The sequence below is a fragment of the Entelurus aequoreus genome, linkage group LG09, assembly GCF_033978785.1.
Source record: "Entelurus aequoreus isolate RoL-2023_Sb linkage group LG09, RoL_Eaeq_v1.1, whole genome shotgun sequence".
Lineage (NCBI taxonomy): Eukaryota > Metazoa > Chordata > Actinopteri > Syngnathiformes > Syngnathidae > Entelurus > Entelurus aequoreus.
Genome location: NC_084739.1, coordinates 58,713,632 through 58,741,576, shown reverse-complemented (window position 1 = coordinate 58,741,576; position 27,945 = coordinate 58,713,632). Strand labels below are relative to the sequence as shown.

General features: G+C 37.7%; 1 protein-coding gene across 1 annotated transcript in view; it reads right to left on the bottom strand.

Annotated features, from left to right (window-relative positions):
* Positions 1-1,359: 1,359 nt before the first annotated feature.
* Positions 1,360-27,945, bottom strand: part of LOC133657559 (adenylosuccinate synthetase isozyme 2) — a 63,323-nt gene continuing 36,737 nt past the window's right edge. The window contains exons 6-13 of the mRNA XM_062059031.1: positions 27,244-27,351; positions 22,317-22,398; positions 21,728-21,854; positions 14,746-14,900; positions 9,375-9,499; positions 9,190-9,287; positions 8,959-9,108; positions 1,360-2,200 (exon numbers count right to left, since the gene is read on the bottom strand). Of these exons, the coding sequence (XP_061915015.1) occupies positions 2,148-2,200; positions 8,959-9,108; positions 9,190-9,287; positions 9,375-9,499; positions 14,746-14,900; positions 21,728-21,854; positions 22,317-22,398; positions 27,244-27,351 (898 nt within the window). The 3' untranslated portion in view covers positions 1,360-2,147. The remainder of the gene's footprint in view (positions 2,201-8,958; positions 9,109-9,189; positions 9,288-9,374; positions 9,500-14,745; positions 14,901-21,727; positions 21,855-22,316; positions 22,399-27,243; positions 27,352-27,945) is intronic.

The following is a 27,945-nucleotide window of genomic DNA, read 5'->3' as shown; positions in this document are numbered from 1 at the left end:
TGCCTCAGAAAGGTGTTTTATGCCACTCCTTTGTCTCATTTTGTCCACCAAATGTTTTACACTGCGTGAATGCACAAAGGTGATCTTTGTTGAGGTTATTGACTTGTAAGAGTGCTAATCAGGCATATTTGATCACTGCAAGCTATTCCATGCTAACATGCTATTTAGGCTAGCTGTATGTACATATTGCATCATTATGCCTCATTTGTAGGTATTTTTGAGTTCATTTAATTTCCTTTACTTATGTCCTCTGTGTATTTAGTTTATTTTTCCATGTCTCATGACATCTGATCTGTATGTAATATTGGCTGCATTTCTGAAAGTTGTTAGTGTGCCATGTTGTTCCAGACCACAGCAAAGATTGTAATAAATCCATTAGAAGACAGTCTGCCATTTCCTTTAACTTGGACACACACATCTACATCTTTGGTCATTCTAAGACATTTCTAGGAGTTATCTCACCCTCTGAGAAGTTTTAGTAATGTTTTCCAATGTTGTAAAAAATGTGTAGAATAAATATTACATTTCAACATTTCTGTCAACAAAGATTTGCGTCAGCCTGCGACAGTCATTTTGATAGTAGGCTATTAAAGCTAATATAGACTTTTGCGTCATGTGTTGTCTTTATTAAAACACTTATATAAGACTTTTAAAGGCATTTTGATAGTAGGCTAATATAGACACTTACATCATGTGTTGTCTTCATTATAACACTTATATAAGACTTTTAAAGTCATTTTGATAGTAGGCTAATATAGACACATCATGTGTTGTCTTCAATATAACACTTATACAAGACTTATAGTCATTTTGATAGTAGGCTAATATAGACTTACATCATGTGTTGTCTTCATTATAACACTTATTTAAGACTTTTAAAGTCATTTTGATAGTAGGGTAATATAGCTAATATAGATGCATCATGTGTTGCCTTCATTATAACACTTAACATATATGTCTTAATTTTTTGCGACTCCAGACAGATTACTTTTTTGTATTTGTGGTCCAATATGGCTCTTTCAAAATTTTGGGTTGCCGACCACTGATATAACCAATACTTCAGAATAGTTTCCATTGATAGAGTAATTTGTGTCAATTAAATTACATATACATTTGATCGTATAACTGATACTAGTGATTGTTTCCTTGATTAAAACAAATATACACAACAAGCCAGTCTTCTGAACCGCTCTTGAAAGGAACAGTTCATCAAGATCCAGCTCCCTTCAGAGAGCCATGAATTCCATCTCTAGTAAGATTTATATCATTAGTTTGTAAGATTTAATGTTATTTCATGATTATCAAGCTAATTCTAAATATGTCTGGAATGTGACAATGACACACAATCAGACTACAAACAACAAGCACAACAAAGATTTCCACCTCCCCACATTTAATGTCTCACTGCCAGGATGGGACGTTCAGCTCCAAAAGGATATTTGCTTTGGATCCGTAGGAGTGAGTTTTATGGCATTAGAAAAAGTGCAACAGTAACGACAACAAGAAACAAATCAGCGAGTGACTTCGAATGGGACACAAGTAGTGCTTTAACATGGGGACAATCCACCCTTTCAAAATAAAACCTAAAAGGAAGAAAGGTGTGAAGACAGCAACGTTATTTTTTGGAAGATATCAGCAGTTAAGAGATTAAAAACATGTTTTTTGGTTGAGTGACATTAAAAAGTTAAAATGTGAAAAGATCCCTTTTATGTCAGGAAGTGCCGTCCACCTGACTGTCGGAATAAAACCCAATACAGAACAACGGAGCGGCACACAGCACATTTAAAACTGTGTGATATTAATGTTAGCAGGTTGTCTCCTTACAGGCGCTGGTGGGAGTTTATTGAGGGTCTGGTATAAAATGCCCGCGTGAAGCAGAGAGGCCGACTTGAGACAGTACAAGGTGTGAAGCGTTCCGAGACGAGACACGGAAGTCATGTCTGAAATCAGAGTCCAGTCAGGTAGTGCAGGCTCTGTGTGTGTGTGTGTGTGTGTGTGTGTGTGTGTGTGTGTGTGTGTGTGTGTGTGTGTGTGTGTGTGTGTGTGTGTGTGTGTGTGTGTGTGTGTGTGTGTGTGTGTGTGTGTGTATGAGTGTGTGTGTGTGTGTGTGTGTGACAGGGAGAGGCTGTTGACAGGCTGCTTCTGATCTAGAAGAGCTGGATCATGGACTCCCGAGACTTCCCTACACCGATCCATTTGACTGGAAGTGAAAAGAAAAAAAAACACAAGACATGTTATTTTTGATGCTGCTTTGACAAAGACAAAGCTAAAATGCATGGTTGTAGACCACCACGATGTATCGCCCTGGATATAAACTGGCAACAGTTAAAGGAGATAACCTTTTACGATCCTGTTAGGGGCTCAAAATCATGTTCCCATAAAGAATGCACACATTGGATTTATGACCAACAAAACAGATTTACATGGCCGCAGATGACTAGTGCAGTCTATCCAACGTTACCTCCAATTTTTCATGTGTCTGAGCAAACGCACAAAACCTCCCTGAGCATTCAGTGGACCACATGTGAGCAACATCAGACATGCACACTGTCACCACACCACCATCACACCTGTTCTAAAGCTGACATAACAAGGGAAATGTTTTGTTATACTATTCAAATAACAGCAGTCATTTCCATTATGTTATTTGTGATTTGCCCCACTGACAATGAAAAAAAAAACATTGTTTTTTGTGAGCTGTATGTTGAATGTCTGGGTGGGGGTCCTGCTGTGGAAGAATTTGAGACATGTAGCCCTTTCAGAGATAACATTTTGTTCACCTTAAACCCTTCACATTTTGCACAATGAGATGTGTGCAGTAGCACAAGCATGGGATAAAGTGTATAATTTTTTTTCCATAAAATGTATCCTTACAGAGTTTTTACTAGCATTTATGTATTGTAGTACAGTGGTCCCCAACCACCGGTCCGGTCTGGTCCGTGACGCATTTGCTACCGCAACGCAGAGAAACATAAAATAATTTATAAACGACTGCTTTTTCTCCGATTTAACTTTGGCCTGTCCCACTTGACACACCAATACGCTTGTTTACAGATGTATAATACAACTCCTCATAGAAAGTTGCCATTTGTTATATTTGTTATAACTTTGTGACATGATACAATGCACATTAATAAACATTTAAAATATAAATGTGACAGATTGTAGCCAAAGGCTGATTTCCATCTGCATCTCATTGCAAAGAAACAAGCCCAGGGCTCCCACTAAGTCAACGTTATAGTGAGTTGTATTTTTCATGCACTTATTTTTGCTGTATTTATCTGGCACAAGTGGAAAGCCGGTCCCTGAAAATATTATGCCTACATGATCGTGCAAAAAAGGTTGGTGACCACTGTTGTAGTACACTGCTTCTTAACCATAGAGCTGGGGGCCCGTTGTTGGGCCGCGAGCGCCACCTAGAGGTCCGTATGGGTACTCAGTTGTTGCACACTTTTCCAACACTTGTGGCAGGAATGACAATATCAAACAAACAGAAGAAGTCTGGAACTAAAGTCATCGCAAAAATTCTTAGACACAATTATGACTAAAGTGGTGAAGCTGTATTTTCATTTGCATTAAAAAAAATGTCATCAGTTTTAATGAGGCCTTTCGAGACTTGTTATTCAAATGTAAAGTGCAAAACAAATAAAATAAATCATTATTAGTTTGCTTCTTTGCAATATATTTGATTATTTTTCTAACCAGCCTGACCTAACCCTTGATAATAATCTTTGTGATTAACACATGCTTTCATATAATTTCAGTTTAACAAGGTTTATCTTGTTAAACTGCAAGTAACATAGGTTAGATACAATTACTGATTTTTTTTGTCCTGTTCAGCAAGTGTGGGAAACTTCTCCTGTTGCCTTATTTGTATTTGACTTTATTAAATGGATATATTTAATCTTAGGTGCAGCAGGAGGGGATAGAAAGAAGAAAAAAAGCAAGACAGAGGGGGAAATTGCGGGGATTAGGGGGATAAGACAGAGAGAAAACAAAAACAACAACAAAACATCAGCAAATACGATATACAAATAGGATACCAAAAATGATAGCAAAGAAGCAGTTAGTGAAGTAGATGATAATAACCAAGAAATGACAATAAACATTATTGCACTACAAATTGAGCAATACAAATACCAATAGAAATAGCACTATTGATATTGAATAATATAAATAATTACCTCAATTACCAACAATACAATTGTTTCAAATGCAACAATACATACATGTAATGATAACTTCAAATACAAAAGAAAGCAGATAAATGGAGGGGAAGGAAGAGAAGCAAACTATATCAACCTTGTAGATTGTTATAGTAAAAATAGGTTAACTATCAGTGTGCCGTGTTTTACCCAGTTTCTCCTAGGGCAGGGGTCGGCAACCTTTACCACTCAAAGAGCCATTTTGACAAGTTCCACAAATTAAAGAATACAATGGGAGCCACAAAACTCTTTTGAAAATTTAAAATGAAATAACAATGCATAAAAAGTTATTTTTGCTTTGGTGCTGTTTTAACCAGAGGTTTCAGACACACGCACCGGCCCGCACCTTAATATGAAGATTTAATGTTGGTGCGGCCCGCAAGTTTAAATGAATGGCGCTTGATTGTGTGATTCTTGTCTACCCTCCCAATTTTACAGGGAGACTTTCAATATCCAGGGTATGATGGCACTGATTTTGGCGCCCTCTACAGCCTGCTCGAACAGCGTACAAGTTCGGCCACATGTTGAATGCAGTTTATGTTTGTGCAGTAAGTGACGGCAAGGCATACTTGCTCAACAGCCACACAGCTTACACTGACGTTGGCCGTGTAAATCAACTTTAACACTGTTATGTTACAAATATGCACCACACTGTGAACCCACACCAAAAAAGAATGACAAACACATTTCTGGAGAACATCCGCACTGAAACGCAACAAAACAAATACCCAGAATCCCATGCAGCCCTAACACACATCAACCCCCCCCCTCGGGCGGGGTATTATGGTATGGTGGTAGCGGGGGTGTATAATGTAGACCGGAAGAGTTAGGGCTGCAGGGGATTCTGGGTATTTGTTGTGTTCTGTTTATGTTGTGTTACAGTGCGGAGGTTCTCCAGAAATGTGTTTGTCATTCTTTTTTGGTGTGGGTTCACAGTGTGGCGCATATTTGTAACGTAACAGTGTTAAAGTTGTTTTATACGGCCACCGTCAGTGTAAGCTGTGTGGCTGTTGAGTAAGTATGCCTTGCTGTCTCCTACGTGTGCAAGTGAAAGCTGCGTACAACATATGTCCGGACCGGCACGCTGTTTGTACAGACCCTAAAGGACAATAAATGCAGTGCCATTAGGACACGCCCTTAATTTGGTTGTTAGGGTAAAAATCGGAGAATAATTACCCCAGAGTATTACCATTAGAGGCACGGAGTTCCATAAATCTCCTGGGAATATCGGGAGGGTCGGCAAGTATGCTGGGAAAATTGGGAGGGTCGACAAGTTTGCAGCTGAGCCGCAGCACAGTGCCGACCCCTGTCCTAGGGAAACAACGTCTATATATGTTTGATGAAATGTGGTTATATTTTATTGCATAGGATTAAAATCAATAGTAGGTTTAATAATTCAGTGGTGATATTTAAGTAGGCCCAAGGCCCCCCTCTGTAGTGGAAAATTTGGGCCCCAAGGTCAAAAAGGTCAAGAGTCCCTGATCTAGTAACTGTGTTTCATGATTAATATCCATAAATTAACATTTTGACATACATGACAAAAAGATTGATTGGCAACACTGACTTGCTCGTAGTGTGTGAATGTGTTGGCCCTGTGATGAGGTGGCAACTTGTCCAGGGTGTACCCCGCCCTCCACCCGAATGCAACTGGCATGGGCTTAGGTCAGGCTAATTAGAAAAATAAGTACTAACCAAATATACTGCATAAGAAAGGATTCATAAATAACCGAAGAAAAATAAATGTCCATACAATTATGTAGTGCTAAAATAAATAATCTAAATTGATAATGAATGTTTCTTAACTAAACTGTCAATAAAATTACAGTGCAAAAAAATTACAGCTTCACCACTTTAGTCATAATTTTTGCGCTTAAGAAACTTATGTGACTTCAGCTCCAGAGTTCTTCTTTTTGTTTGATATTGTCATCAATGCCACAAATAGCGTATTACAACTGAGTACTGTTGCAGCCCATACACACACCACAGATGAGAAACATATTTTTAGCAGCCCTCCAGGGGGCGCTCACGGCACTACAATGGCCCTATAGTTAAGAAACACTGCTTTTTTTAACTTAAAGATGGAGGCCCCCTTCTTGGACTTTGTCAGATTCATGTTCTCATAATGTAATAATGAAAATCCACAAATTGTTGACATGATTAACAAACTTACCACAATTTAACCCACCAGGCATCCTTCCTTTTTCCAAACACGTCATTAATAAAATATGTCCAACATTTTTGGACCATGCTTGGTTCTCGCATTCATGTTCCCATATTTACGGTGATAAACCACACATTTATGACATCTTTAACAAACTCGCAATGCACTGTCGTGGTCAACAATGTATCGCACCTGGCATTCTTCCTTTAAACACTTTATTAACTTGTCAAATGATGACATCTTAAATCAACTAGAAACGAACAGTTGTAGATTACTACAATGTATTCCACGAGGCATCCTTTTGTCTCCAAAAAATTACAAATCTGTCAAAAAGAAAGAATGAGCAACCATTATTGGGCTGATTCAATCAAGTGTTTACATTATTATTATTATTCTAAATATTTTGGTAGTTGTTTACTTATTGGTTGGTGTTATCGTCAATTACTGTGTATGTGTATATTGTACGTACCGTATTTTTCGGACTATAAGTCGCAGTTTTTTTCATAGTTTGGCCGGGGGTGCGACTTATTCTCAGGAGCGACTTATGTGTGAAATTATTTACACATTACCGTAAAATACCAAATAATATTATTTAGCTCATTCACGTAAGAGACTAGACGTATAAGATTTCATGGGATTTAGCGATTAGGAGTGACAGATTGTTTGGTAAACATATAGTATGTTCTATATGTTGTAGTTATTTGAATGACTCTTACCATAATATGTGACCTGTGCTGGCAAAATGAGTCACAATGAGGAAATTTTAAAAACTTGAGTTATTGTTATTTACACATTCTCCATCTAAAGACCTTCAAAATGATATATGGTTTGTTGGAATCGGACAGAAAATGACCGAGTTACATTCGATTGAAGTCGACCAAGTTTGAGGGTCAGTTTTGAGAAAAAACAGCTTAAAGTTTACTGTTCCAGAACAGAATGTTCCAAAACAAAACTCCATAGCAACCATACCTTAAAAGTCCTTGTAGCAACATCAAAATTGGTACAATTAAAGTCAAATCCCATGTCTAAAGGAAAAATATATATTCAACTCTATTGAAAACGGTTATGTACAAAAATTTCAACACTGTTATGGCACAGTTTTTTTGTTCACTGGTCAGTTTGTCAGCTGGTCAGCTGTCCGTAATATTCCTGACCAGCAGCACTAAGAAGATTCGCCGACTGCAGTGAATTTAGCGCACTTGCAACCGCCTGTGTACCCTCTCCACCTTCTAAATCCATTACGGAATGTAAAACAGTCTAACTTATCCACAAAAATAATACTTAAATGTTCGAAAATCACCTTTTTTCACCAAATATTCCGCTCGAATTACTGTGTTGTTTTTCATCAGGACGCTGCCATGATACCACAATGCACCGCGCGGGGTGATTCAACCAATGAGGGTACGCCTCACAGTGACCGGTTAGCAACAAGCCGGATTTGTTTACGTCAGGACAGGTTTAAAAACTCGAATCATCGGGAATTTCATGCTCATTTTTAGAAAGTACGTAAACTTGGCGTCACAATGATACCAAATATGGCTAGGGGGATTCCCCCTTATTGCCGCGGGTGAGCGTTGAAAACACTTGATTTTCTCAAGGAATTTTAACACAAAAGGACTCATTTCTGAAGACATACCTCGTACAAAACCTTCAAATAAAAGGTGATTTAAGATGTTTTCTTGGTATTTCGATGATTGGGATCGCTAGATTGTGGCTTTATGGACTCATTTTTGTGAAAATCTCAATTTCAACCAAGATACAAAATTTTCACTTATTTGCCTGTAGGTCAAAATTAGCCTGTGCGTATTCCGACTCATTTTGCCAGCACGGGTCACATATGTTACGTTAACATACCAGACACGTTCTCAGTTAGTTATTTATGCGTCATATAACGTACACTTATTCAGCCTGTTGTTCACTATTCTTTATTTATTTTAAATTGCCTTTCAAATGTCTATTCTTGGTGTTGGGTTTTATCAAATAAATTTCCCCAAAAAATGCGACTTATACTTCAGTGCGACTTATATGTTTTTTTCCTTCTTTATTAAGCATTTTCGGCCGGTGCGACTTATATTCCGGAGCGACTTATACTCCGAAAATTACGGTATGTACTGTATTTTTGTGCCAAAGAAAAGAGAGTAATGTGGGTAAAAGTTTAGTGATAATATATTGGAATAAGACCAGTGAATTAATCATTGCATGTAATAATAATGATGATGATAAGAAAGCTAGTTATTTATTTATAAAATAAGGGGTGGGAGTAAATTAGTTGCACTTTATCCCACTTATTTTTGGATATAGAAAACCTAACTGTATTGTTATAATTTTTTATGTGTTTTCATTGTGAAAGATTGGTTTCTATTTTTGTACTTTGCTGTAATCAATATTATTTCCTTTTTTTTATTATTATTCATTTTGATTTGTTTTTAACCTGTCCAAAATAAACTACTAATACCACTTTGGTTGGTAGTGAATAAAAAGTACACATTAATTGCATCCTAGTGAGATATTGTTAACAAAACATCTCCAAAATCCCGTTTAGTGGTGTTTTTGCGGTTGTGTTCATGGTGGATGTTTGTGTTGCGATCGTACCAGGCACGCCCACGTGTTCCTCGATGAAGGAGACATATTTCTGGGCGTTCTCGGGGAGTTGGTCGAAGGTCCTGGCGGCCGACGTGTCGCTGTTCCAGCCGGGCAGCGTCTCATATTCCACATCCACCTGCAGTAGCACTTCCTGATTGGCTGGGCACAGGTCACATGATATGAGGACAGTGTCATGATTGTAAAAAGAAACAAAAAACTAAACAAAAATGTCTTTCTCACCTGGGAAGTGCGGTATAGTTTGCCCGTTGACTTTGTAGGCCACGCCCACTTTGATCTCCGGCAAGATGTCAAGTATGTCCAGTTTGGTCAATGCTAAACTAAGATGGAGGAAGACCACATTCAATCATGGTCACGTTTAAACATTAGTTTGGACAAGTAAGGTTTGAAATAAATAAAAAACTCACGCTGTGAAGCCATTGATCATGTGCGCGTATTTGATGAGCACCAGGTCCAGCCAACCACATCGCCTCTTACGGCCCGTGGTCACGCCCACTTCTTTGCCGCGGCTCTGAAGCAGCTCGCCGATTTCCTGCAGACAACGAGATGGACGCAAAACGAGGGAAAAGATGATCCAACAATCAAACAAAAGTTAAACAGGAAATAAAGCAGATTTAAAACTTCAACTGAAGCGTAATTGGCTGCTTCGCGTGAGACAACAAAACCCTGTCATTTCTCACAGCAAACAATAATATTTAATCAAAATGATTAACAGGTTTAAATATTTTGTAATTTATTGTGATCTATTTATATTTCCTTCAAATGAGCAATAGTGAGTGTGAATATTCTGGTGATGACATTATTTAGTTGTATTAGGTATCCTGTAATGATATATTGTACTGTATATTGTCCTGTAACAGGTGATTGGTGATCTGGGCTCAGAAAAAAATGTAACCTTAGTGATTAGGAGCAACGCTTTTGATTTTTCCTGCTCATTTTTGGACAAATGTATTGTTCTTTTTTATTAGTGTGTGTATATATATATATATATATATATATATATATATACACACACACATATATATTTATATATACATACATACAGTGGGGCAAAAAAGTATTTAGTCAGCCACCCATTGACAATCAACGGGTGGCTGACTAAATACTTTTTTGCCCCACTGTACATATATACATACATACATACACATACATACATACATACATACATACATACATACATACATACATACATACATACATACATACATACATACATACATACATACATACATACATACATACATACATACATACATACATACATACATACATACATACATACATACATACATACATACATACATACATACATACATACATACATACATACATACATACATACATACATACATACATACATACATACATACATACATATATATATATATATATATATATATATATATATATATATATATATATATATATATATATATATGCAGACATATATACATACACATATACAGTATATACTTACATATACATATATACTTACGTACACACACACACACACACACACACACACACACAGGGTTTCCCGCAGCGCTTTGTTGTTAAGGCGGCCGCCATAATAACAAAGAGCCACCGCCTAGTCTTAACAAGCTGCTCCGCATTGTTCTGCCTCTGCCTCTGTCAGTACGTCTCTGCAGCACCCAGCATTATCCCACCCACAGAACCCTACATGAACTCCATGGTGCTCAGGGATGAATAGTCTCTCCTATTGCTATTGTACTATTTTTTCAGCTATAGTTACATTAATCATTAGTAATGTAGCAGCTTAGTTTTGAAAGGCAGGGTCCCTGCTATCACATGTTGATAAAAATATAACATTTACATAATAAAAATCAACTACAGGCTTTCCAAATGCTGTAATAAATTAAGCATGATGAGTTGAACATGTCAGCATGTGGCCACACTTAACTATTTTTTTCCAAACGCTTATTGCAAACGCTTACTTACAGTAAGTCATTAATTTGACTTTGTAAGTCATTATTTTGACTTAGTAAATTACTAAGCCATAATAATGACGTACTAATCTCAGGTAACTAGGACTGTTTTGTTTTTACTTTACGGAAAAAATATCGAGATATATATCGTATATCGCCATTCAGCAAATTGAGCGGAAAACACAAGCAAAAATTGTAGGCTTCTTCACGCGACGAAGCCGGCCTACTTCACCGCAGTCTGTAGTCTATTGCCCCCCAGGCTGTGGTGGAGACGTGATGGCAACAGGCCGAGTTACACCGATCCTTACACCCACCCACCCCCTTCCCCGGTCCCCTCCCCCTGGAGAGTCACCACCTTAACTAACAAATTTTCTGGGGGAAACACTGATATATATATATATACACACACACACACACACACATATACCGTATTTTTCGGATTACAAGTCGCTCCGGAGTATAAATCGCACCGGCTGAAAATGCATAATAAAGGAAAAAAACATATATAAGTCGCACTAGAGTATAAGTCGCATTTTATGGGGATATTTATTTGATAAAATCCAACACCAAGAATAGACATTTGAAAGGCAATTTAAAATAAATAAAGAATAGTGAACAACAGGCTGAATAAGTGTACGTTATATGACGCATAAATAACCAACTGAGATTGTGCCTGGTATGTTAACGTAACATATTATGGTAAGAGTCATTCAAATAACTATAACATAGAACATGCTATACGTTTACCAAACAAACAATCTGTCACTCCTAATCGCTAAATCCGATGAAATCTTCTTCATCTGTGTCACTTTCTAAACAACTCTGCCAACTCCAAAGGTAGACAATGCGCCGCTTCCTCTTCTATCGGTACGTCGCTTACGTCAGAGTCATCGTCAGTTGCAGTTCCAATTATTCCAGCCTTTCTGAATCCGGACAGGACGGTTTCGGTTGTCACTGAAGCCCATGCTTTGTCGATCCATCCAATGACATCCAGAAAAGTTGTATGGCGCATTTTCCCGGTTGCCGTGAAGCTTTGCTCTCCATCCATCATCCACTGCTCCCACAGATTGCGCAGGACTGCCTTAAAGCTCCTATTCACGGAGATGTCAAGTGGCTGGAGTATTTTGGTTAAGCCACCGGGGATGATGGCAGGTATGGAGTTTAAAACTTTTAATTTATTTTTTAACTGTGGCGTGATGTGCGCTCGCATGCTATCCATCACAAGCTGAGCTTTGCGTGCTCTAAAGAAGCCATCTGGACGCTTAATGTAGCACTTTGTAAGCCATAGGTTAATAATTTCTTGATCCATCCACCCTTTCTCATTCACGGCGACTGCAACTGAGGGGGATTTCATTTTTGGCATGGTTTTTCATTTGAAAATGACCATTAGTGGCAATTTTGATCCATTTCCACAACATGCCAGCACCACTGTGAAGTGTGATTTCTCATGACCAGTTGTTACGATATTGACACTCTTTTGCCCTTTCTCTGCAACACTTCGGCCCATGGGAATGTCAAACGTGAGAGGGACCTCGTCCATGATAATAATATAATCCGGTGTCACGTTGTGCTCACTTACATGTTTTTCAATGAACTCGCGGAAACTGTCTACCTTGGATTGGAAGTCTGCTGGCAGTTTTTGGAACATCGTTGTCCTTGCTCTGATAGAGAGGCGATTGCGTTGCATGAAGCGGTAACACCAAGCGGTCCTCCTTTAATTGATTGACGTGTGTGTGTGACGATTGCTGATATACACCTAGTCTCTTACGTGAATGAGATAAATAATATTATTTGATATTTTACGGTAATGTGTTAATAATTTCACACATCAATCAATCAATCAATCAATGTTTATTTATATAGCCCTAAATCACAAGTGTCTCAAAGGGCTAAGTCGCTCCAGAGTATAAATCGCACCCCCGGCAAAACTATGAAAAAAACTGCGATTTATAATCCGAAAAAATACGGTAGATAGTGGTATTTAGTTTGAAATTATCCGGTTTTTTTTTTACATTATTTTGCGTTGAAAATAAAATAAAATAAAATAGAATGACAATCATACAGTACAAGAAAACTATATTATTACCATAAATTCCAGCCACAATTGCCTCTATAACTCTTTTTTAGTTATTATAAATACATTCATACATTTTTTCAACATAAAAACTTGAATGTTTTCTGTCTATCTGGATTGGCTCTGTGATGACGTGGCGACTTGTCCATGGTGTACCCTGACAACCCAAAAATGGACAAGCGGTATAGAATGGATGGATGGAAAAACTTTAGACTACAAAAATCAAATATTGAAACAATGAGGGCCCAAGTAATGCAGTGTCACTGGTGTCCTCTAGATGGTGCTATGTGAAAAGACCACTTCATGAGGTATACCTGCACAAATGCTCACTTTTGATTGACGTATATATGTATTTTTTTAAATTTATTAAAATATACAAGATTGTTCAGGTGTACCTAAAGTTTTGGCCAACACGTGTAATTTCCAATACAGTACATTTAATAATTGTACATTAACATGTATATTAATTACACCGGACTACATGTATATTAACATGTTTATTATTTGTATTGTAATTACACTTTACTACATGTGCATTAAAATGTTTAGCAATAGTATATTAATTACACGGTAGTACATGTATATTAACATGCTTTAATTGTATATTAGTTACACTATACTATATTTACATTAACTGTATATTAGTTACACATACTATATGTATAATAACATGTTTATTAATTGTATTAGTTACACTATACTACACATATAATAACATGTTTATCAATTGTATATGAATCACACTGTACTACATGTACATTAACATGTTTAATTGTATGAGTTACACCATACCATATGTATATTAGCATTTTTATTGATTTTATATTAATTACACCACACTACATGTATATTAACATGTTTATCAAATACACCATACTAAATGTACATTAACAAGTTTATTACCTGTAATTGTATATCAAATACAACATACCAATGTTTATTAACTACACCATACTAAATGTGTATTAACATGTTTATTAATTATATATTAATTACACTATACGACAAGTGTAACCATGTTTATTAATTGCATTTTAATTACACCGTACTAAATGTATATAAATTGTATATTATTTACACTCTACTCCATGCATATTAATTATATATTAATTAGACCGTACTAAATGTTTATTAATTGTATATTATTTACACTGTACTAAATGTATATTAATTATATATTAATTACACTGTACTACATTCATATTAATTACACTATATGACATGTCTTACCATATTCATTAATTGTACTACATGTATATTAATTATATATTGCACCGCACTACATGTACCGTATATTAATTACACCATATGACATGCGTATTAAAATGTTTATCATTAGTATATTAATTACACCGTGCTAAATGTATATTATTCACACTGTACTAAATGCATATTAAATCTATATTACACCGTACTAGATTTATATTAATTGTTTATTAATTACACTATACGACATGTGTCTTACCATATTCATTAATTGTATACTTACACCGTACTACATGTATATTAATTATAAGATGCACCGTACTATATATATATTAATTGTATATTGTTTACACCGTACTACAGGTATATTAATTCATTATTTACACCGTACTACATTTTATATTAATTATACCATACAACATGTGCATTAACAGGTATATTAACTGTATATCATTTACACCATACTACATGTATATTAATTGTATATTAATTACACCGTACTAAAATTCTTCCAAATCTTTAGCAATAATCCAGATTTAAATGTGGACCTACGTTGCTCTGCTCGGAGGGGAAGGCACCGATGCCCACTCGGGTGGTGTAGGCCTTGACCACGCCGTAAACCTCGCCCACGTTCTGCGGCGGCATGCCCAGGCCTGTACACACGCCGCCCACCGTGCAGTTGGACGATGTCACAAACGGATACGTCCCTAGGGGAAAAAAAACAATATTAGTGACCCTAACACTCTGATTATTATCGATATACAGTGTTCCCTCGCTACAACATGGTTCACTTTACACGGCCTTGCTGATTTTTTTTGTGTGTGTAATTTTTTACAGTGTCGCATGCTTTATTTTTTTGTACAGCGTATGAATGCGCATTGTGTTCTGCGTCCTGAATCGCTAAGGGACTGTAGACCATTGTCAATCAATCTTCTTCATGCCATGTGTCCTGTACAGTGCAGATTGCATTCAGCTTGCCTAATTTACAAAATTGTTTGATGCGAGCCTACATATACTGTACATTAATGTAAACAAAAAAACTAATAAAAACAAACAAACCTGTAAACCAAAAAACATGGTTAATAAAAAAAAAACATCCTGTAAATGACAAAAAACAGTGTAAACGGAAAAAAAAATCCACTTCTACTACACGGATTTCACTTAAAGCGGGTATTTTTGGGAACGTAACCCCAGCGTTAAACGAGGGAACACTGTATTCCTCTCAGTGACGTGTAAGGAATCTGAAGTCCCCATGTTGGCATTGAACATGTTTATTTTAGCACGTCCTGATATAGTTGGCCAGCTGGCTTGTGTCGTGTGACGGAGACCGGACACCATGGGAAAAACGTTGAATGCACACTAAAAAAAAAATCCCTGCATGTTCACTGATTATGTCAAACATTCCTCAAATACATGTTGAAAAGCCTTGAATAATTGCCTCATTGACAAAAGGGAATGCGGCGCCTAAAACCAGAACATGTCAAGTAACCCATAAACCTTCCACGCCGTAGTGCAATGCTGACACCCACATGCACAGCATCCCAGTGTTCACAAAGATTGTTGTGTCATCAAAAGTGTGCAGGCTTAATGGCCGTGACAGTCAAGACGTTGTACCAAAGTGCGGTGGTGGTGGTGGCGGTGACCCCGCGGAAGGCAGAAGAGGTGAAGGTTTGATGCTTCCGTGTGACATTTGCCACACTTACCTTATCAAATGCCACACTTTTATCGGTGGGACACAGAGCACAGATACCACTTCTGTTTTTTACCATTGCAGTGTTTACAGTACAAGCACTACACTCTAATGCACTCTCTGCACAGTTCTGCAACACCCAACAAGTTAAGCAAGTTCAGTCTTGTGTAGTTTCATCATCTACAGCAGGGGTCTTCTACGTTTTCTAGGCCGAGGACCTCTGACATGTATACATTGGTGTTTTAAACTAAAGGTACCTTGTTAATGGGCAATAATAAGATAATAAAATATTCTTGTATAGCGCCACTAATTGCTAGCTTCCTTAAACCCCAACATGAACATAATATAATTATTTATATTCATGTTTTTATTTCAAACCTTCAAGGTGCAGTGAGTAGGGTGGCCATTCCACTTCCATTTACCCGTTAGATCTGAAAAATTGTACCGGCAAACAGTTTTACTCCAGTACTGTAGGTGGCAGTAATAAACATTGCTGCAACGTCCAGTAAGCTTCTTTTTTTTGACACAGCGCAGAGGAGCAGAGCAGAGCGGAAAGCTCAAGCTGGTGGATGCTCCTTTTTACGTTTACTAGTTACTTGAAACACTGTTCCTTCACTGTTCTTTGCACTTTGAAAATGCCTCCTGGTAGTAATAAATGGGATTAAAACCTTTGAGCATTAAAAAGTACCAATGATTGTCACAAACATGCTAGGTGTGGTGAGATTATCCTCTGCATTTGAACCATCACCCTCACCCCCTGGGAGGTGAGGGGAGCAGTGAGCAGCACTACAATGATTTGCGCCCGGGAATAATTTTTGGTGATTTAACCCCCAATTCAAATCCTTGATGCTGAGTGCCAAGCAGGGAGGTAATGGGTTCCATTTTTATAGTCTTTGGTATGACTCGGCCGGGGTTTGAACTCACGACCAACTGATCTAAGGGCGGACACTCTAACCAATTTACAGTAAATGTGTTCATCCTTCGCATAAGTAGCACTTCATTTTCCACACAAAGGCATTTTTTCCAAGTGATAATTTTTTGGGACATTACTGCAATAATATAATAGCGTAGCCTTGAAACTGTGATAATATCGTACCGTGAGATTTTGAAATCATTACTTTTTACACATTGAAATCAGAAAAATTCCGGAAGTCCACACGTCCCCAGGACGCTTTCCGCCGGCGTTTTGTTTACTGTATTTTCTGGACTATAAGGTTGAGCTCACCCACTTCAATGCTTTGAAAACGTTGGAAGGAGTGATAATGGTCTTAAATTGAAGATGTCAAGAAAAGATGTCATTTTGCATGTTCAAGGCCAATGACCATGTTGCTTTTCAACAAACAATTGAATGAAGGGCATTTTTACTCAACAGCCATACATGTCACACTAAGGGTGGCCGTATAAACATCGCCAACACGGTCATAAACATGTGCCATATAGTTAAACCAAACTAAACAATGTCAAACACATTTCTGGATAATATTTGCACCGCAACACAACATAAACACAACAGAACAAATATCCAGAATTCCCTGCAGTACCAACTCTTTCCCGGGACGCAACACTATTTTATTTGGTAAAGGGTGTAAGTATAAGTGTGACCAGTAGATGGCAGTCAAACATAAGAGATAAGTCTCAAGTAAACAACACCAACATTTTAAATGTTCCGTTGAAAATATAGAACATTACACACGGCGCTCAAAAATCTATCAAAATGTTTTAGTAGTAAATGTTTTAGTGCCATTTCTAATATAAAGTAGTGTAAAGTTCTTACTTATATCTGTCAGTAAACTCGCCATGAAAAGGCTAAAACATACCGGTGTAGTGAGTTTACATTATTCACCCGAGGAACTTTAGTTATTAGATTTCCAGTCGGACGGTTTTTCACGGGACACATTTCCGGTGTGGTTGTTTCCGGATGAGGAGACGCTGCTCCGTTGTTGATTCAAGTAAAGTCTGAATGTCATTATTAGCTTCATCTTTTGACACTTTTTCCACTCCCGTCCTTGCACGCTACACCGCTACAACAAAGATGACAGGGAGAAGACGCTGTCGAAGGTGAGCCACGTAAATAAGACCGCTCACAAAACGGCGCATGCTGAAGCGACTGTCTGAAAGCGGCTCGAGCATGATCTGTAAAACATAATCCATGCAACATTTTGACCAAAGAACCACCATTACATGTTATGTAGACCACAAGGAAGTGTTTTACATTTAGAAAAAAATAAAATAATAATATGACTCTTTTAATGCGCCCTATAATCCGGTGCGCCTAATATATGAAATCAGATTCAAAATAGATAATTGATGGGCAGTGCAGTGCGCCTTATAATCCGGTGCACCCTATGGTCCAGAAAATACGGTATATTTTCCGGGTCAAATTATTTATTATTTATTATAGGTCGACTTCAAAGTAATGCACTTTCCGGTACAGTTTCTTAAATTCTGATTCAACAAAAGTTTTATCGATCACTAATACTGCATTTGCGATTTTTTTTTTAATGAATTAAGTAACGTTTATGACAACCTTTTTCCAAAACACAATATAAAATGTGAGATATAACAGAATAATGCATACATTTATCATTTGTTTTCAAAACGGTTACAAAAAAGTGGGACCCCATAAATTTTATGACTTGATGGGGTCCTGGGACCCCATTTTCAAGATTCCTAGCGCCAACACTGCATGACATCCCTAGTAAGTAGTATGGAACTATCATTTATTTTATATTTATTTATATTGACAAATGGGGTGTTTTAGACAGCAATATTGTTCAATTAATGACACTTATATGTGTAGTTTGTGTGCTACTGTGTGCTTACTAGGGGTGGGAATCTTTGGGCAACTCAAGATTCAGATAATGTGGGGAAGACTCGATTCAGAATTAATTCTCGATTTAACACGATTCTTGATTCTGATTCTCGCAATTTGGTATAAAAACTTCTATAAGACTTTCCCAAAAGTTAGAGGTTAGAAAACCTCTTTTTGGTTGATGACGTACAGTATACGCACAGCGAGTAAGCATGGGAATGGCCTAAAATGATTTTATAAAATTTGATTCTAAAAAAAAAAAAAAAAAAAAAAAAAATTGCAAAAAGTTATTTTTGGAAAATTATTAATCGATTCAGAATCAGAATAAATTAGCATCGCGATTCAGATAAGAATCAATTTTTTTGAGCATCCCAAGTACTTAGCTGTTGTGTAGCTGCTATCTCCTAGTAGTCTATAGCAGAGTTCCCCAACCTTTTTTCCACCAGGGACCGGTTTAATGTATACATTATTTTCACGGACCGGCTTTGTACGTGCGGCAGATAAAAACAGAGAAAAATTAGCTTTTGGCTACAATCTGGCACATTAACATTTTATATGTCCATTAATGTGCATTGTCCCATGTACTATAACAAAGGAGTTGTAATATACATCTATTAACAAGCTTATTGGTGTGTTTAGTGGGACAGGCGAAAGTTAAGTCAGAGAAAATGCGGTAGAGTATAAATTAATTATTGTTTCTGTGCGGCCCAGTAGAAAATGCGTCACAGACCGGTGGTTGGGGACCACTGGTCTATAGGCTACCAATTTTACCTTTTACAAATGACTTGATTAAAACAGAAAAAAGACCACCCACGTGTACTTATTGGAGGACATTTACCGTATTTTCTGGACTATTGCCTGGATTTTACCGACGTCATGTCCGGCTGACCTCCCGCCTATTATATACGTGTGGTGGTCAAGCTAGGTCTGTTCTCAATGGGATTAAGCCTTTCTCAAAAGAAAAAATGTCCTGGGCTTGCGTTGTTTTCAGTTGTATGAATCGTTCAAATCGTGAAAACGATAAACGTTTCCTCAGAGTTACTCGAGAGGTAATCAAAAAGGATTTTACGAAGTGCGAGATTTTACGAAACGACGACGAGAAAAGCAGCTCACACTCCAGTCCAAGGGAGCAGAGCGATAGAATGCATGAATTTGCAGTGATCACTTTGATAAATGTTTGTTTGATATACCTTTAACGTTTATTTGTCATTTAAATATTATCTTGTAATTATTTGTATTTCCTAAAAACGTTTGCTATGAGTGTTTTGAAAAGCACCAACTCGGCAAGTCTAAAAAAAAGAAAGCAAATGTGAGCAAAACCTAAAAGAGTTAAGCTTTTACCAAAGTCAACGAACATAAATGAATCTTTCAGCACATACACAATGTTGACATCTATAGTTACATTTTGATAAAAACGGGGATAACACGCTACTAGTAAACGGCGCGTACAACAGCAACAAACATGGTAGAAGACGCAAAGTTAAATCATAAAATGCAACCTTAACCGAGCAAAAACAATCCATATTTTTTCGGGAGAGTCTTGATACCAATTTCCTTGACCCAGCCACACAAAGAAGTTGCAGACCTCCATGCTTTTCCAAGTTTTCATCTGTTTTGTCGTGTACAATGGCATCTGGAGCACAATAGTTCAATATGTCTGGGAACTCCGCCTACGAATAATCCTTGATATTACTCGACAAATCTTTTTTGTAATAAAGTATAGGGATCTATTCCATCGCATATTCCGATTTTTTTCTCGTATCTGCTTTTTGCTGGAAGATCTAGGGTCCTTGTGTACTCAGATAATGCACACTCTGTTTGCTGCACAACAGCCACCTTGGTTTGGTTGACCACCACTGGTTTTCACTTCCGGGAAGAAGTCACGTGACGGAATGCAAGCATCTACAGGCCGTTACTTTTTCCCAAGGTTTGAATCCTGCGGTTTATACAAAGGTGCAGCTAATGTTTTTTTTCTGCTAACGGCTAAAATAAGGAATGAATTAAGCATAGAAACCAAATAATGTACTAAAATGACCCACTTTAAGAAACTGTTCCAACTCCAGTGTTAAAGTTAAAGTTAAAGTACCAATGATTGTCACACACACACTAGGTGTGGTGAAATTTGTCCTCTGCATTTGACCCATCCCCTTGATCACCCCCTGGGAGGTGAGGGGAGCAGTGGGCAGAAGCGGTGCCGCACCCGGGAATCATTTTTGGTGATTTAACCCCCAATTCCAACCCTTGATGCTGAGTGCCAAGCAGGGAGGTAATGGGTCCCATTTTTATAGTCTTTGGTATGACTCGGCCGGGGTTTGAACTCACAACCTACTGATCTCAGGGCGGACACTCTAACCACTAGGCCACTGAAAGTACAAGGAAGAAGAATCCTGATAAACATCTTGAACCTTATTAAAAAGGAGAACATCTTATTCATCTCATAAAGAATGAATGAAGACATCAATGACTTCTCTGTTTTGCTTGATCAACATTTTTACAGGCATTGTTTGGAAACAATTAATGTATGTAAATAAACATTTACAAAACTTTCTATGTAAATATCTAATTTCACAATGTACTGGTATGTATCTGCGGCTTATAGTCCGATGTGGCTAATATATATATATATATATATATATATTTTTTTTTTTAATTATGCAAAAATTTAGTGGGTGCGGCTTATAGTCCAGGAAATACAGTATATGTAAACTTGCTGTTCATCTTTGCACAAGTAAACACGCTGCAGGACTACTTGTATTCAGAGCAAATATATCTCAAAGATTAGATGAAAGGCAATACAATTTAATACTTGTTTTTTGCTAATATTGGGCCGGATAGGGACATTCCTAGTTTGGTGCTCATGCACAGGCCGGTGTGGGTCATCACGTGCGCACACAGCCCAGATGCACAAGCATGTCAGTCAACTCACCACAGGATCATGGCAAAGCGAGCGGCGCTATGCAGTTTGAGGACAGTGCACACAGATTGGGGTTAGGAGTACGCAGTCATGGCGCACATGGGCGTGAACTACTGACCAAAGTCGATGTCCAGCAGTGCCGCGTTGGCTCCCTCCACCAGGATCTTCTTGGGAGGCCCATGTAGAGCCTCGTACATGTAGTGCACACCGTCCCTCACCATGGGCTTGATCTGCTCCACATAATCCTGAAACGTGACAACAGAGAAGCGAGTCTTTAATTAAGGGTTCTGAATCCATCCATCCATTTTCTACCGCTTATTCCCTTCGGGGTCACGGGGGGCGCTGGAGCCTATCTCAGCTACAATCGGGCGGAAGGCGGTGTACAACCTGGACAAGTCGCCACCTCATCGCAGGGCCAACACAGATAGACAGACAACATTCACACTCACATTCACACACTAGGGCCAATTTAGTGTTGCCAATCAACCTATCCCCAGGTGCATGTCTTTGGAGGTGGGAGGAAGCCGGAGTACCCGGAGGGAACCCACGCAGTCACGGGGAGAACATGCAAACTCCACACAGAAAGATCCCGAGGACGGGATTGAACTCCCGACTACTCAGGACCTTCGTATTGTGAGGCAGACGCACTAACCCCTCTTCCACCGTGCTGCCGTTTTCTGAATTAATTCATTTCTATTCCTGCTCACCTTTAGCTTGACCAGCTCGCCCTCCACGTCTATCTGCAGACTGGGGTACATGTCCTGGTACTGCTGGGCCAAGACTTTATACCTGAAACATTTGAAAACTCATCATTTACAACAAGTTATTTTTTCAACTTAAAAAATATTTTGGGAGTACATGAGAAAAGATCACGGAAATTGTGGCTGTTTTTGATGACAGTCATTCATTAACAAATATATTGCACAATAGAGCAGCAACAGAACGAAAGTCATTATCGCGGTCATTTTGTTAATTCATAAAATCTTAAGAATAATTAGCATTCATGTAGCTAATGAGTTAATTTTCACAGAAACAGCTGAGTAGTGCGATCAGCATTTTAAAATACATGTAGAAGTTAGGGTTCTGCAATAAAACAATATAAATTTATATATCGTGATAAACCCGTAATGGATATTAAAAAATGCGTTCCATGACATGTTTGATCATTTTTTTTCTTTGTTGTCGGAAGAAACCTAAAGTTGCGAAGCAAGGTTGATTGAATGAACTAAGTGACTCAATCTCTGGTAACCGAGCAACGCAGGGAGTGATCACTGATCAGGACGAAGTAACACGCTAACAGCCGATCAGCCAATCTGTTAACAGTGTCAACTGTCATGTTTGGTTGCGCCATCTTGTTGTCTTGCTATTGATTCTTTGAATGGAGTGGAGGGAAAGTAAAAATGAGTGCTGCAGAGAGCGAATAAATTGTAGATAAAACCGGAAAAGTCACCTCGACAGTATGGCAGTTTTTTGGATATATTTTTTTGGACCATTGTCAGACCAATGTGGTCTGTAAATTATGCAAGGCGCTTGTCCCCACAAGATCGGTCATACCACACCACCTTAGCCGCGCTCACCCTTTAGAGCACAGCTGTAACTTCCTGGCACCAAACCTGTAGAAAATACCGGTAGTTATTCTTAGGTTTCTCCATGTTTACATTTTTGCACTATTTTGTTACACTTTATTATGAGTTTCTTACATATTGCTTGTTTGTGCACCTTTATTTTGAGAGGTTATCTTTAAGTGTTCAATGTCATTTTAGAATGTTGTTTGTATTGATTATTTTCCATGGCTGTGTTGACATTTCCTTTCCTTTCTGCCTTGAGATCTGAGGGGATTATATTCAGAGAAAATTTACATTTGTAATAAAAATGTTTACATTGAATATATTTTTCTCCTGGTCTATAGGCTACCATGTTTACCTTTTACAAATGACATGATTAAAACAGAAAAAAGACCACCCATGTGTGCTTATTGGAGGACATTTACCGTATTTTCTGGACTATTGCCTGGATTTTACTGACGTCACGTTCGGCTTACCTCCCGCCTATTAAATACGCGTAGTGGTCAAGCTAGCTCTGTTCTTAATGGGATTGAGCCTTTCTGAAAGAAAAAAATTCCTATGCTTGCGTTGTTTTCAGTTGTACAAATCGTTCAAAGCGCAAAAAGGATAAACGTTTCCTCTTCGTTACTCGAGAGGTAATCAAAAAGGGTTGAAGAGTGCAAGATTTACAAAACGACGAGAAAAGCATGCAGCTCAAACTCCAGTCCGAGGGAGCAGAGTCAAAGAATGCATGAGTTTGCAGTGATCACTTTGTTAAAGGTTTGTTTGATATACTTTTAACGTTTATTTCCCATTTAAGTAACATCTTGTAATTATTTGTATTTCCTAAACACGTTTGCTACGAGTGTTTCGAAAAGCACCAACTCGGCAAGTCTAAATAAAAGAAAGCAAATGTGGGCAAAACCTAAAAGAGTTAAGCTTTTACCAAAGTCAACGATCATAAATGAATCTTTCAGCACATAACTATAGATGTCAACATTGGTTATTTTGATAAAAACGGGGATAACACGCTACTCGTAAACGGCGCGTGCAACAACAACAAACATGGTAGTAGACGAAATGTTAAATCATAAAATGCAACCTTAACCAAGCAAAAACGATGCATATTTTTCCGGGAGAGTCTTGATACCAATTTCCTTGACCCAGCCACACATAAATAAGTTGTAGACCTCCATGCTTTTCAATAAATATATTTTAGATAAAATAGTTGACAAACAATTTTTGTACTTGCTATAACCTTATTTTTTTAAACGAATGCACATCAACATTGAAATTGCACGTTTAACATACGTGCATTAATTAAAAAAATAAAATAAACTCTCCGCTGTTGGCCGCCACACAGACGACGGCATGCTGGATTTCACACATTTATATTAGTTACAATCATTAAACGATTAACTGAAGCAACATATTATGAATTAAGGATTTTTTCTAATCGATTACATCAATTAATTGTTAAATACCTAATTCTGAACACCCATAATATTTCAAATGCAGCTTCTGGAGTTAGTATAAATAGTCTACATGTGGAGGTTGCCTGCAGCCACAGCTGTTAATGCAACACTTATTACACCGGGCATCTATGGGAGACTCTTAATTGAATAGAAACATTCACATTAATATATATGACATTGTAATTTTAACAATCATGAAATATTTTGTGGAAAAAAATACATCATTTAATATTAATAGTATTTGTATAAATAAAGGCTTTAACAATCATGAAATATTTTGTGGAAAACAATACATCATTTAATATTAATAGTATTTGTACAAATAAAAGCCTCTTCCTACATAAACTCATTCTATTAGAACATGGGTTTTGTTGGCCAGCAACATGTCAGGAAAAAAAACAGTAATAATGTATTACAACAGTAATAATGTAAGAAATGGAACAAAAAGACTGTAATGAGAAAAAAGCTGAACATTTGAAAGTCTATGTATGTGAGGGACGTTTTTATTTTTTCAAATGCCACAAACAGACATATCAAAACTTAGTGTAAGCTTTGACAAATTGTTTTACTATTAGTTAATACAATCAAAATGGCAGCTTTTTAATAAGTCTTTTAGTTCTTTTTTAAATTTAAATGTTTTACGTTTTTACTGTTGGTTTTTTCGACAATACGTTGCAGATCAACAAAACTTGAGCTTTGGTGCGCAAATGGCCACCTGGCTGGACTTCGGACACCCCGGTAATAACTAATGATAGTACAATTTTTCATCTATAATGCAATGCTGATGCAAGTCGTATTTTCCCGAACATAGGGCGCACCGGATTATAAGGCGCACTGCCGATGAGCGCGTTTATTCAGTTGTTTTGAAACAAAAGGAGCAATAAAGTTTATGATTTTTTTCCTAAATTTAAAACACTTCCTTGTGGTGTACATAACATGTAATGGTGGTTCTTTGGTCAAAATGTTGCATTGATTAAGTTTTACAGACCATTTTTAAGTTGCTTTCGACTGTCGTTTCAGGATGCGCCGTTTTGTGGGCGGTCTTATTTACGTGGCTCACCTTCGACAGCGTCTTCTCCCTGTCATCCCTGTTGTACCGGTGTAGCGTGTAAGGACGGGAGTCGGAGAAGTGTCAAAAAATGGAGCTAACTATTTTAATGACATTCAGACTTTACTTAAATCAATAAAGGAGCAGCATCTTTTCATCCGTGGCTCACATGCGCGACAACAACGCCAGAAATGTGTCCCATGAAAAGCCGTCTGACTGGAACTCTCTAACTAAAGTTCCTTGGGTGAATTATGTGAACCCACTACGCTGGTAGTTTTTAAAGCTTTCGTAGCGAGTCTACTGACAAATATAAATTAGAACTATACATTACTTTAGATTACAAATAGCAACAGCAGAAGATAAATGCCCCAATAACAAGAAGAGAGAAAAAGAAGAAGCTTACCTACTACGGAGTCGGCACAGACTACAAAGGCGGATGCGCGCAATTTTTCAAGACTTATGCAGATCCCAAATACACATCAGCAGGTACCAGAATGTAAGAAAAGTTGGTTTTGCATAATATTGTGAAACAAAACGCCAGATAATGTCTGCTAATGTGTGCCATTTTGCGGTCCTTATAGACACACCATAATAAAACTCGTATGTATGACTACGGTAGCCGTAATGCGCTGACAATCCATCAAGCGATACCGCTTCATAGCTTACCAAAGTCGTACTAAAACATTACGACAGATTTTTGAGTGCCGTGTGTAATGTTCTATATTCTCAAAAGAACATTTAAAGTTTTGGTGTTGTTTACTGGCGTCATATTGCAGTCTACACATATCTCTTATGTGTGACTACCATCTACTGGTCACACTTATCATTACACCATGTACCAAATAAAATTGCTTTGAGGTCGGTTAGCACAACCAGAATTATTCAGAACATGAGAAAATTAAATTCAAATTAAAAATTTAAATTAAAAAATTATAGTACGAAAAATATGGTACATGTAATCTGTATTATGTCTGTTTTCAGAATTTTTTTTCACAAAAAAAAAAATATATAAAAATGGCCCACCGTATACTTTTGACTTTTTGTTATGCGGCCTTTTGGTCACCCCTGTATTTGTATTGTTTCAGTTTCACAAATTCCTCAGTAAATTCCCCAAAACGTCACCGTGAAGTTATTGACTCTGTTTAGCTGATTGGAGAGCTAACTTTCGCAGCGAGTGGGTCTATGACAATGTCTTCTGTTTCTGATCATTCGTTTTACTGCCGTGTTAGTCACCGTTTAGAAACAATTAAGGTATGCAAATAAACATTTACCAAACATTTCCGTGTAAATAACTAATTTCCCAACATATACATCTGCGGTTATGTATGAACAAATATTTGTTTCTTCTTTTATACGGGTGCGCTCTATAGTCTGGAAAATATGGTAATCTTACATGCTGTACTGTGAAATTAACTCAAACGTCAAGATGTACACTAAAAATGATGAAAACTATCAGCGATAGAAATTGTACGCACACACATACAGTCTACTCGTAGTTGCGGTACAGCTTTATGGGGCCTTCAAAGGGCTTAATGCCGCCACGCACAATAAAAGAATGGACACAAACCTCTCTGAGAAATGTGTGAAGTCTGCCAGAAGGTCACATATCCTGAGGCCGCTGCGTGCCGCCTTGGCAGAATAAACCGGACCGATGCCTTTCTTTGTCGTCCCCAGGCTGATTGCGTCACAGACAGAGAAAGACAAAAATGTGATGTGATTTTAGCCCCTTTTCACACAAACGTAGAGACATTTATTCAAATTGACACACAGATTGTTATAAATTCAGCCTCCACACAATAATATTGCCTATACACTTTCACCCGACTCAGCATTTTCCCTTCTTCAGCTAGCTAACCATCACACATTATGGCAAATTTGTATCTATTAAAAGAGAGCGTTAGCATATATGGCTTTTGGCTGAACTTGCACGCCAGCCATCCTGACGGCTGATTGGGTTTCATCATTAACCCTGGCACGTAGCACACTTATTTAAAACAAGACTGGAGGCATCACTGTCGACTTGATATGAGACTTCACAGCCAGGACGTGGGCCATATAGCTACTTTCATAATAACTATCTTTACGAGAAAGTTGGTATTTCTGTGGAAGACCTTTCTACAGCTCAACAATGCTCCTTTATCCGACTGACAGAACTCATATCTGCTTTCTTTCAAGGTTTGAGGGTTTTGGCAACACACGACTCTTTCTATGACATCAGGCAAAGCTTGAAGGATGCCTTGGAGGTGTTGGAAAGCCACAAGGCCATTAA